The sequence below is a fragment of the Salvia splendens genome, chromosome 5 (assembly GCF_004379255.2).
Source record: "Salvia splendens isolate huo1 chromosome 5, SspV2, whole genome shotgun sequence".
NCBI classification, from domain to species: Eukaryota; Viridiplantae; Streptophyta; class Magnoliopsida; order Lamiales; family Lamiaceae; genus Salvia; species Salvia splendens.
The window spans coordinates 35,420,163-35,432,277 of NC_056036.1; the positions used below are offsets into that span (position 1 = coordinate 35,420,163).

Below are 12,115 nucleotides of genomic sequence, written 5' to 3' on the forward strand. Positions count from 1 at the left end.
AAGTATGTAATTATACATTGTTTCATTTTTTTATTATAGAGTAGATGGTATCTTGTATTGGAGCAACATTGGGTATAATTATCAAACTAATGATTCCATAATCAAAATCTGAAATTAAATTATTTTAATATTGAAAAATGGTGTAGAAGTATAATGTATACCCGAAAATGTACCCGTTTTGTTATCTGTTCCATATATGGGAAAAACGCCAACCGCATTGGCGTTTCTATAAGTAAAAACGCCAACAACAATTGCGGGTTTTAGTTTAAAATGCCAACTACGTTGGCGTCTTTTAATTGCAACGTATTTTAGTCGTATTTTTTATAAATACAGTATTGAGTATAAAACGCCATTCGCATTGGCGTGTATAATAGAAAACGCCTTTTTCGTTGGCGTGTTTATTCAATTAAAAACGCCGGGTAGAATGTCGTTTTGATAAAATACGCCAACGTGGTCGGCGTGTTTCAAAGAAAACGCCACTGTCATTGGCGGCTTTATACAGATCTGATATATCCCCTTCTCCTCCCCCAAATCGCAAAAAACTCAGCCCACACACTCTTATCCAAGGTAGACTGCTCCACGCGAATTCGCCCTCCATCCATCTATCGGTGCTATTTTTCCCCAAATTTGTATATTGTTTTCGGTTAGTATGCTTATCTTTTACATTATTTGAGTAATTGTTGGATAGTTAGCTAGGGTTTGTAATTGGTTGTGAATTGAGTTGAAATATTGTGCAGAATTATTATTGTGTAGAATTATTATTTAGCATATTTGGCTCACTCTACATAATGATGAATATAAAAATAATACATATTTATTTGTGTTTTACATTATTGCAGATAGTATGACGTGGTGTGTCAATTTATATTGGGGTGGAAAGATAATTCCCGGAGCAGTTATTTCGTATGATCCTCCATTTGCTAAAGGATTCATTATGTTGGATGAAACAATTTCGTACGATGAGCTTGTGGAAAAAATTTCTGAAAGGATGGGGATAATCATATATGAAAACAACATTCAAATAATATGGAAACGTACAATATGCTTTGGAGCCGGAGTCACGTTTGTAGGTGTTCTACTAGACGAAGTATGCATGCAAGTAATGTTTAGTGAGAGTATGGTTATTGGAGGTCTAATTGAATTATATGTTGAGTATTCGGCAATTACTCAACATCATAGTCATCATGTCATAAGTTATGATGTTGGTACGTCTACGAGAGCCCAAGAACCATATTTTGCTGCAACACAAGATTTTGATGTTAGTACGTCTACGAGAGCCCAAGAACCATATTTTGCTGCAACACAAGATTTTGAAGCTGGAGGCGTGCATTTAGGGGAAAGTGACAATTGTGATGCGGTTGAGGACGTAATAGATCCTGATAAAGCCGACTTTCTTGATCCACAATCACCTTATTTGTAACGCCCCATTTTTCTAAACCTAATTTGTGAACCCTAAATTACTTTTTTAATGCTATTTTGCAAAGTCTGTGAATTAATTGTCGGTGAATTAATTGTTGCTGGACTAGAGATTTGAGAAATAAATGACTGCGCGAATTTAATTAATTCCTGTCCGTGAGGAATATTTATTGGACTCAATTCCGTGTTGGATCCGATAAATTAAATAAATAACATAAAATCCAGTCCGTGATAAATAAATTGCGGACTGCACAAATTAAAATAAAATACAAAGGACCGTGAATTAAACCAACTTAATTTATTTTCCCGGTTGATTTGGCCATCAATCGGCTTTAATTTTTTTTAATTAAAGATTCTACAGATATTATCCTCCTCCGTGATCTGCAAACAAATGCCAAATAAATTCAATTAAATCAAAATAAGGAAGAAATCGAATTCTACCCTATTTCACACGTCTAAACCGTTTCTCCCCTCTCTCCTCACTCCCTAAATCTCTCCCACATCTTTAACTACCTCTCCCTTTAATTTAAATCACCAAAACAGTTTATCTTCTTTCTTCTATCCGTTCTGTGCAACAAAGAAAACAAGCATTCATTCTTTCAACTTCTACTCAAGGTAATCTTACAAATTTCCTCTATTTTTTCATGATTGAAATCAACTCACTTATTTTTCCTTCCGGCAGAAACTGAGAAAAGCCAAATTTAGGAGAGAAGGCCCTACGTCGTTTCGTCCTTGTTTCATTCACAATCGGTAAATCTCTTTTCCCCAATCTATTTTTTTTCAATCCATGAACAGCATAGCATGTTTTCACTCAATCAAATCGCACAATCAAACCAATAACCACGATCTGAATTCAATCTTCAAATCGCATAAACCGAAGCAAACTGAATCAAAGAATCAGACTTTAATTCATGAAATCAATGAACAACTTACGTCGGGGCGAATCGGGTTGGTTTGGGTTTGCATCGGAGTCGGTCGGGGCTATTCGGAGGCTGCCGGGCAGGTGCGGTATCAGCCGACAACAGCGGCGGCGAGCTGGGGCGGCTGGAGCAGCGACGATGGCGGAGGCGAAGCCGGGGCTGGCGTCGCAGCTCCTTGCGGCGGCGGGCAGCGGCCCCTCCCGGCGACGGCTGCACGACGACGGCGGCGGCATCTCCTGGCTGGACGAACGACGACAGCAGCGGCGCGATGGCGCGACGGCGAGTCGGAGGAGGCGTCGAGCTTTTGCAAATCTTTTTTTCGTCGAGAGAAGAAGAAGAAGGGGGGAAGAAGAGAGATGGGGAGAGAGAAAGAAAAAAAAAAAGGCGTGGAGATGATGGTGAATAAATGGCTCTTTTGTCTTAATAAGATTTGGGCCTTGGTTCTTTTAAGATTTGGGGCTTTGGGTTTAAAATGATTGGGCCTCATTAATTAGAATTGGATGAATTAGTAAAGGTGGGCTCCTTTTAATTGTTGGGTTTAATTTGTAATTGAAGATATAAGATGGAGAAAATAATTAAGTCTTGGGCTTTTAATTAAATCCTTGGGCCAATAACTAATTGAATCTTTGAGTAATAATTAAATTAATTGTGGGGAATTATTTAATTAATTCCAGAATATTTCAACGAATGAATAATTATAACATAAGTTCGAAATAAATATAATACGAGGGAAGTGGTTGCGTTAATTTAATTACACACCTTTATATTTTTGGGGATTTTATTTTGATATCGTTGAGGAAAATACGAGGAGCCAACGGAGGAATTAGGGGCGTAAGCGGCCGCCGAATAATCGAAAACCGAGTTAAAACGAGTTAAATAACTTTGCTTAGGAGGCATGCATCTATTTATTTAATTTGAAAGTGTGTTGATTTATGTGTTATATAAATTGTTAAAGGTGAATCATCGCAAGGGAATCGTGATCGCAAGGGAAAGAACATAATTTCAAATTAAGCACTCGAGGTGGGCTTTCTTTTAAATAAGGACAACGTCCTAAATATTTTATCGATGGAAATGAAACTGTATTTATCATGCCGTGATTTGTGTTTTAACGTGCCTATCTGATATGGCTATGCGCCATTGTTATATAAATCGAATTCGGGTCCTCGTAGGGCCGCAAACCCTACTTGGACTAGTGTACACCTATGGTAGATCGTGTGCTAGCGTACGGGCTGGCCGGTCTAGTGGCTTGGTTTGTGGCCACATTCCAAGTCATGTATTGGCAGATATGGCTAACGTCTATGGGAAAATGACTGATCAGTCGACTTTTACTATGGGAAATGATTTTAGTGCCTCGGGCCTTTCTAAAGCTAAACCCCGATGGTTACTTAAGTATGGCATGATAAAATACCAATTTTTATTTAAAATGTTTTCGGCATGAGCCCATTGAGTATTTTTATAGTACTCAGCCCTGCATGTGTTTTCCCTATGTGCAGGTTGAGCGGCGACGAGCAATTGGTGGTTAGTTGTGATCTACGAGTGTCGTTGTGTCTCCACACATGACGTCACTCTTTCTCTTGAACCCTTCCGCTGAGACATTGTTTTTACTCATCAATCTTTTAGCTTTGAACCTAATTTATTTGGATAATGTCAACCTCTTGGCCCATTTTTATTAAATATTAATTATTGGTCAAACTCATTATTGAAACCCTAGTTTCCTTCGTCTGTTTACTAAGTTCTTCTAATCACGATCGCCCGTATTTATTAACCCCAAAGGGCGGTCGTGACAGTTTGGTATCAGAGCCTCAGTTTCTTTCTGCTCTGGACCCAAGAGTCTTTTGGAGTCAAAATCTATCATTGCATTAATTGGCTAAAGTGTTAAACATCGAAGGCTCAACACCACAACTCGTCACGCCCAACCACGAAAGAAGAGGTAAGAATATTTTGGCGACTTTTAAATGATTTACCGAAATTTTGAAATTCGATGGGAAAATGGTCTCCTTGTGAAAATGGCAATTTTTGGGCCTATTGGAAATTAAAGCTTGCATTGATATGATATTCTGGAGGACAATAGAATGGTTCAATGACCGGTCAATTGCATCAACACAGTGTGCCACACCACTTACCCCGTGGGCGCATGAAAAGGTATGCAAAAATGATGCAAAAGGTCAATTACATAATGTGAGAGCACCCAACACAATTGCAGGCCATTATGTGGTTCAAACAAAGCGTCGAATTGGTGGAAAGGGCGCTAATAAGTGGAAGGTAAAGTACTTGGAGTCGCACTGCAAATGTCAAAAGTGGCAGATGTGGAGACTTCCATGTTCACATGCAGCGGCAGTTGCGCGGTTTAGAAACGACAACATGTTGTCGCTTGTTGATCACGTATACCGCACAAGTGTTTGGGTACACCAATATTCTACGGTGTTCAATCCACCCAGACACCAAGATTATTGGGTCGTGCCTGAATGGACTTTGCAATGTTCACGAGCTCAGTTAATGCCTAAAAGTCGCGGTCGATACCGTGCTACTAGGATTCCTAATCAGATGGATGTCCGTGAAGCTGACCAGCCACGAGCCCGACGCCGATGTAAACATTGTCGCCAACCAGGTCACGACAGGCGCAACTGCCCGAATGCTCTTTCAAGGATGGATACTCAGTTGGTAAATGATGCCGCTGACGATTTTATGCCTCCACCTCCACCAAGATATGCAGTTCGAGGTCGTCATTCTGTCAGTCATACTGATGATGCCGATCACGATTTTATGCCTCCACCTCCACCAAGATCTGCAGTTCGAGGTCGTCATTCTGTCAGCCACACTGGTGGTACAGGCGAAGACATCGGTCTCAGTGATGTCCCACATTCTCCACCTCGGTCTTCTGTGCGAGACGATTTTTTCGGGGTTGATTTAGAGAATGTAGTTGTGCAAGATACTCCTCCGTCTAGACTCTCAACCGCTAGAATCGGGAAGGGTATCCGTAGCTTTTTTATGCGGAAAAGGCGAGACAATTGAACTTATGCATTGTGTAATATTGGATTTCTGTGTTTAGTAATATTTGGACTTATGTATTGGGTAATATTTGTATTTACTTATATATTGAGTAAAATTGCGTTTTAAGTATCAAATGATCAGCTAAAAATGCTAACTTGGGTGGCGTTTTTTATTGAAACACGCCTATGGGAGTGGCGTGCTTCAATAGACGCCAACGGGACTGGCGTTTTTGTTCAGAATGAGTCGCGAAACCAATTCATATATTCTTCCGTTGCAACAGGCTCAGTATTGTCCTCCAGATCAGTCCATGTCGTAAAGTGCATGTTGTCCCACTCCTGTATATAATTGGCGTGCCATTGAACCCAATTCCGACCAGATTTTCCACGGTGATCTTGTTTCAAAAAATCAGAACCGTGGAACCGGGGGAGATCCGGGATATACGGTTGGACAATCCTGAATTGGCGCAACACTCGGTGTGGCAGGTGTGGCTCAGCCAGATTCCAACAAATAAGCGTTGTTATCGACATCCATATAGGACGACCGGCATCACAACTTTCCGGCAACTCTCGGTGGAGATAAGGCCTCCAAATAAACTACATGTGATACAAATTTTTCAAAATAATTTCAATAAAAACAAAAAACAATTTATAAGTATATGAAGTACCTGATTAGGATGCATCAAGGAGAACTGATCTCGGAAATTTTCAATACAATGTCCGGGTGCTTTTACATATGACGCCGGACCATTCCATCTAAAAAATTTAAATTATGAGCGAAGAACACGAAGATTGATGAACATTAAGCTTAAAAAATGAATTAGTGAACAACTTACGCGCTTGCACATGGTAGATAGTCTGTATGCACGGGATCTAGCATCCTCGGTCTAATATTTGGGATTCTCTCCCAAGCCCAAAGCTGTAATAGAGTTAAGGCTCCCCCTACATCCGTCCTCTTAGCAACGGCCGCTTCACACAAATTGTGGTACAAGCAAGCAAGCGTCGCACCACCCCAGCTATATGTAGAACATCGTTCTATATCCAAGAAAAAGTGTAGGTAGAAGAACGGAATTTTATTTTCGGAGCCGTTGGGGATCATCAGACCACCAAGTAATAGCAGACAATAGATACGAGCCCGCTGAGCATATATGTTGTGTTCGTGGTCACCAGACAGCTCAATCCTCAATTGACGCGATAAGCTTGTCTGCTTAAAAGCCATTTCCTTCAACTCGGATGCGTCCGGTATGAATCCTAGAAAATCCAAACACCTGTCCTTCCAATATCCCACTTCCGTCGGGGGATGTAATCTGTCAGAGCCTCTCCATCAACTTTCAGGCCCCATAAGACCTCCACGTCTTCCAGTGTCACAGTAGCTTCACCGACTGGAAAGTGAAACGTGTGAGTCTCTGGCCTCCAACGTTCAATCAAAGCTGTGATAAGATGGTGGTCAATGTCTTTTGGTTTACCACACCTTAATATACCCCCAAACCCCATCTGGTCCACTATTGCCAAGACATATTGATGGATGGGAACATCCCAAATTATTCCTTCATATCGTCGGCAGCGTACATATTCGGATGGAACTCCTGCCCATATGTTGTTAGAGACGTGTTGTCTCTGAAAATATAATACAGATGGATCCGCAGGACCACATGCAAGCCGACGACGAGAGGTTGAAGATGATGCCATAATTTACCTACACAACATTCATAATCCAAATTCAACAATAACCAACCATACACCATTTCAATAATTAGATACAATTTAATCCAATATCACAAAATTGAACACCAACATCAAATAATTCACCTACACAACATTGCACATTCAAAATCATAATCCAATTCACCTACACAAAATTAACAATTTAAATTAACAATTCGTCCAACCTAACAATTTCAATTTGCCCAATTTCAATTTTGCCTAACCTAACAATTTCAATTTGCCCAATTTCAATTTTGTCTAACCTAACAATTTCAATTTGTCCAATTTCAATTTGACAAACCTAACAATATAAACAAATTTAACAATTCAAACTAATCAACATACATCAACCAAAACCCACATAAACCAAAACAATTTGCCCAATTTTTTAGCTATAACAACCCTAGGGTTTAGGTTTATAATCAAATTTATACACAAATTCACTTAAACCCAAACAATCCGACATAATAATCAACAATAATGTCATTCAACCAATCCAAAATGCATAATATTTCTACTCAATTCACAACACATTACAAACCCTAGCTAACTATCCACCACTTACTCTAATAATGTAAAATGTAAGCATACTAACCGAAGAAAATAGATGAATTTGGGGAAGAATAGCACCGATTGATGAATGTAGGACGAAATCACGGAGAGGGGGGCGATTTCGCGGAGAGGAGGCGCGCAGCTTGGAGAAATCGCGAAGTGTGTGTATTGTGAGATTTTCGCGATTTGGGGGAGGCACGGCTGGTATATCAGCCTGTGAAAACACGCCACTCAGGTTGGCGTTTTTCGCGACTAGGTGAACACGCCACTCAGGTTGGCGTTTTTCGCAAAACAAGTAAACACGCCACTCAGGTTGGCGTTTTTCGCGACTTCAGTAAACACGCTACTCGTGTTTGCGTCTTTCCTTAAGCACGCCAATCTGCTCGGCGTTTCTACAACAATACACACGCCAATTACAAAGGCGTTTTTTTCAGGAATACACGCCAACCAAGTTGGCGTTTCTACTACAATACACACGCCAATTACAAAGGCGTTTTTTCAGGAATACACGCCAACCAAGTTGGCGTTTTTCAACGTAATTGCAATTGGAGAGAATACGCCCAAAATACGACACAAGTATAAAACGCCACCTACGTTGGCGTCTTAACGTGTAAACACGCCATTAATATTGGCGTTTTTACTTAAAGACACGCCAATTGCATTGGCGTTTTTCCCATATGTGGAATAGATAACAAAATGGGTACATTTACGTTATCTTTAATGTAAACTGCCCCAGAAACCCGATTTTTCCGTATACCCGTGCATTGAACAGCACTGTATCATTTTCTAAAACCCTCGCATTTCCCCCACACGAAGGAAGCAGCAACAATGGCTTGGCGCGGTTCGCTTTCCCGATCGCTGATGTCCGCCGCTAGGGCTTCCACTCCCCGCTCATCGCTGCCACACGCCACCCTGCGTTCTCCTCCTGTTTCTTCCTCTCGCCTCAATTCACGTCGCCTCTCCTTCTCCAATCCCAGGTTTAAATTTTGTCCTTTCCCACATTAATTAATTGTATCTTCGAATTTTAAGGGAGCAGTCTCTCAATCCGGCGTTGCATATGTTCTCGCACGTTTTCTAAGTTTGGATAAATGAAGAAATATTTCTCACATCTTTGTATGATTTTTCCGCTTTCCTAGACGAGAATTTCGTTTCATTTTCCGGGAGAAACATCAATTTGCCAGACTTTCTAACCAATTTGAAGCCTTAGTTGCTAGGATTTCACAATCAGCGAGAAAATGCCGCATTGAATTATTACTAGTTGAACTTCAGTGCCTGCTGAAGGTTGTCCTTGGAATGTGATTATTCTTTATTCACATCTCATTGTGGTGTGGGGATTTATCTACTCGCTTACTCTTTTGCTAATGCTTTTAGTTTGATAATTTGATGCAGCACACTGGGGGAACTGGGATGCACCCAGTCGCTATTGTCACTGCATAGGACAGTGGCAGGAACACGGTTGACATCTCATTTGGCTGACAATGTGCGAGCTTTCTGTGAGCTGTCCCATGGTACCCTCTGCCGTTCTTGTCAGGATCGCTAATAGTTTCTTTGTGAGTCTAATGCTACTGTGTGCTTGTGGTAGATGCATGTGGATAAACTGAAAAACTTGTGTTGCTCTAGTTGCCCAACAGATGGTGCTATATGTGAATGTTTTACCGAACTAAATGGTGTAATTATCATTTAGTTTCACGTTATAAAGTTTTAGTTGATAAGAAGTTCAGTAATTGAAATTTAATGATGGTCACAGGAGTTGAATAAGGGTAAGGTTAGCTGATATTTCATTAAAAGAAGGCCGGACTTGAATAAATTGGAATATACTATTTCAAGAACCATTTATTGTTCAATAGTAGCATAGTGTATCATAAACATAATAACATATCCAGTTATGCAAACTGACTATGCAACATAAACATATCCAGTAGTAGCTGATATTTAATAGATCTAGTTAAGTTTACACTTTACATGCATTTTCTACTACTATGCATCTATCCCTCTTTTTTTCCTTTTTTACTTATTTTAACATATGCATGTTGTGATCTAGTTAGTATTAAGTCTTTTGGGATTGAAGATATATTTCAGTTGTAATTAACTGTTACATAAGTATCATGAGGATTTTGGGAAAATAATAAGGATATACCCAAGAATGTAGACCTGAATATGATCATTTAAATTGCATCTTTTAGTGTATAAGGAAATTATTACTGATATATGTAGGACGATTAGTCATCCCTTGCTCGAAAATGTTTTATTTTAATTTTCTTGGTTTATATATATAGGTTTTTCAGAAATTATTTTATTGATTTAAGTCTGTAATTTGAGTTGCCCAAAAAGGCTACAATGCTCTAAGTTATAACATTCTCAATACTAATTGGTTGTGCATAGAAGCAATTCTTCGGTTGCCGCAAGGTGATAATCTATTTTACTTCCTCATCTACTCTCAGTTGGTAATGTCAGTAGATCAAGATTACAATTTACAACCTTTTCTTTCTTATCTGATACGAATTAATGGAAGCTCCCCTGGGCCCTGGTTCTAGCTTCCATTGTTCAAAGAAAGATTGTGTGGTCTCCGTGAAACATTTCTGTTCACTTTCATTTTAGGATTGTGATAGCTGAATCTGAAATGCAGTGGCTATATGTGGATATTATCTATTTGTTCATTGTTGGACCTGTGTAATTCATGATTAATGTTTATATCTTTGACTAGTCAAAACCACATAAACGGTAAGTAGAAAAGTGGTAGGAACTAGGAACTAGGAACTAGAATGAATAGTGAAGTATCAATAAATGAAAGAATATTAACTTCCATTATCGTATCGGTTATTTACCCAATTATGCTTTTGCCCATGGGGGGCTATGGTTAGTCAGACATGTACATAATCATAATTTTCTATGTAGAGCTTAGGTATAGAATTGTGTGTTTCTGTGCTTTTCTTATAGGCTGCATTTATTGATTTTGTCATGAGAATCGAGTATTATTTGGTTTTTTATTTAGACTTATCATTAGTACTTACCAATTATATATGCCCCACATTGTGTACCTATTTAAGATATACGTATTAGTAAAAACCTGTGAATGAACGTTAGTTTGGCAAACTCCTTGTGTGATGGGTTATTGTTTTAGCAATTGTAGATCAGAGAAAATTGGGCAAAGAAATGAGACATGGGCTTGTCTGCTTGTAGGACTTTTGCATGACATGGAGCCCTTTTTATAGAACTAATAAAGTACTTTGGGATTTGTTGCTTAGTTTGTCGCCTTTAGGATGTCTGTTCAGCTCTACTGCATTAGTGATGGAAAACACCCTAATGATTCTTGAAGTGACTAATGACTTAACAAGCTTATTCTAAGCAGACATCTTCATGTTCTTCTAACCTAATATCAATTATTTTAGGTAAACCCTGAAGTTCCTGCACTTGTCATTCCCACTAATATATCAAGTTTTACATTGTTGCAGGTACCTGAACATATTTGGACCGGAAATGCCAGTGCGCTCAAATCTTGGACTTGGTTAATAGGTTGTTTTGCAGGAATTTCCCCTTTGGGGAAAAATTGAAATTAAATTAATAATTTGCATTTTTCCCAGTTTAGCCTATTTCAAGTAGAGTCTAAATTAAAGACATTTTTAGGCAGCTGAATAGTGTTTTACTGGTAGTTGCCCGCACACTCAATTTTCACTACCTTTATCCCTATACTATGCTGTAACAATTTTGGTCTATTTGTTGGTCTTGAAAACTATATTGAATGATGTCAAGATTATTAAAAATCCAATTAGAGGCAGTGTGGACTACTACTGTCAAAGCATTCCACTTGATTCATTCACGATTGGGACGAGGATTTGATCAAGAAAATAGTTTCCCAAATGGACTATGATATTTCCTTGGTCGCCCGAATTCTTCCATCAGTCGTATTTCATTTCATCACATCTTACGCGTAACAGCATTGTGCTGGATGCAACACATACTGAAGAAAAGAGACGAGTAGCCCTGAGTTCATAACAATAACAAATAACATCTTCTGCACATGAAGGAATGCCATTGAATCCATCGAGTTAAGAAGAAAAATATCATGTTGCGTCACATATCGTTCAACATATTGTTCGAGTGGAGCTACAACATGTGTAAGTGGTCCTTGAATGACCAATAATATCGGGACCACACAAAACCTATGTAACATGCCACGAGTTGGTATAGTAATTAAAAGCATCAAACTTATTCTATGAGAAGAGGCTTAAGTTGGCCAAACACAAGTACTTTAAGCATCCTTTTCAAACTGGTACATTGCATAGGATCTGTGTGTTTCAGGGGTAACTCAAGATTCTTCATGCTCGAGGTCGATTTTCAGATCTTTCAACTGTGCAAAGCAACCTTATCATCAAGTCATGGAACTACAAAAGGAATTGGGATGACTTTGCAAAACCATATCCAGATTTATGTTCAATAGTATATCCCTATTTTATTCGACGTAATCAAAACCTAATAATCTCATTTCCTTCCACATAATAGTTCATAGAATCTAATCTCTCCTTTTTTCTTTCTGGT

At 39.1% G+C, this 12,115-nt stretch overlaps 1 protein-coding gene and 2 long non-coding RNA genes across 4 annotated transcripts; 2 read left to right on the forward strand and 1 right to left on the reverse strand.

The window, feature by feature from the left end:
* Nucleotides 1–1,596: 1,596 nt before the first annotated feature.
* On the reverse strand, nt 1,597–3,054 carry LOC121802593. The gene is made up of 2 exons (XR_006050814.1): nt 2,350–3,054; nt 1,597–1,797 (listed from the first exon to the last, which is right to left on the reverse strand). It is a non-coding gene; the product is annotated as an uncharacterized LOC121802593 (long non-coding RNA).
* LOC121802594 lies at nt 1,804–4,829 on the forward strand. Its single transcript, XR_006050815.1, has 4 exons — nt 1,804–2,031; nt 2,099–2,166; nt 3,292–3,356; nt 3,830–4,829. It is a non-coding gene; the product is annotated as an uncharacterized LOC121802594 (long non-coding RNA).
* A 3,433-nt stretch (nt 4,830–8,262) lies between these two features.
* On the forward strand, nt 8,263–11,378 carry LOC121802590. 2 transcript variants are annotated; one of them, XM_042202278.1, is made up of 3 exons: nt 8,263–8,556; nt 8,969–9,129; nt 11,032–11,378. In XM_042202278.1, the coding sequence occupies exons 1-2, from the start codon at nt 8,408–8,410 to the stop codon at nt 9,117–9,119; spliced, it is 300 nt and encodes a 99-aa protein (XP_042058212.1). In that variant the 5' UTR covers nt 8,263–8,407; the 3' UTR covers nt 9,120–9,129; nt 11,032–11,378. The 2 variants fall into 2 exon arrangements, with proteins under 2 accessions (XP_042058212.1, XP_042058211.1); XM_042202277.1 differs by having other exon boundaries at nt 8,270–8,556; nt 8,969–9,087.
* The last annotated feature ends 737 nt before the right edge of the window (nt 11,379–12,115 follow it).

Bases quoted from the DNA above. Each gene is read 5' to 3' on its own strand.
- LOC121802590 (XM_042202278.1), top strand. From the start codon at position 8,408: ATGGCTTGGCGCGGTTCGCTTTCCCGATCGCTGATGTCCGCCGCTAGG. The intron at 8,557-8,968 runs GTTTAAATTTTG...AATTTGATGCAG, and splicing joins CTCTCCTTCTCCAATCCCAG to CACACTGGGGGAACTGGGAT.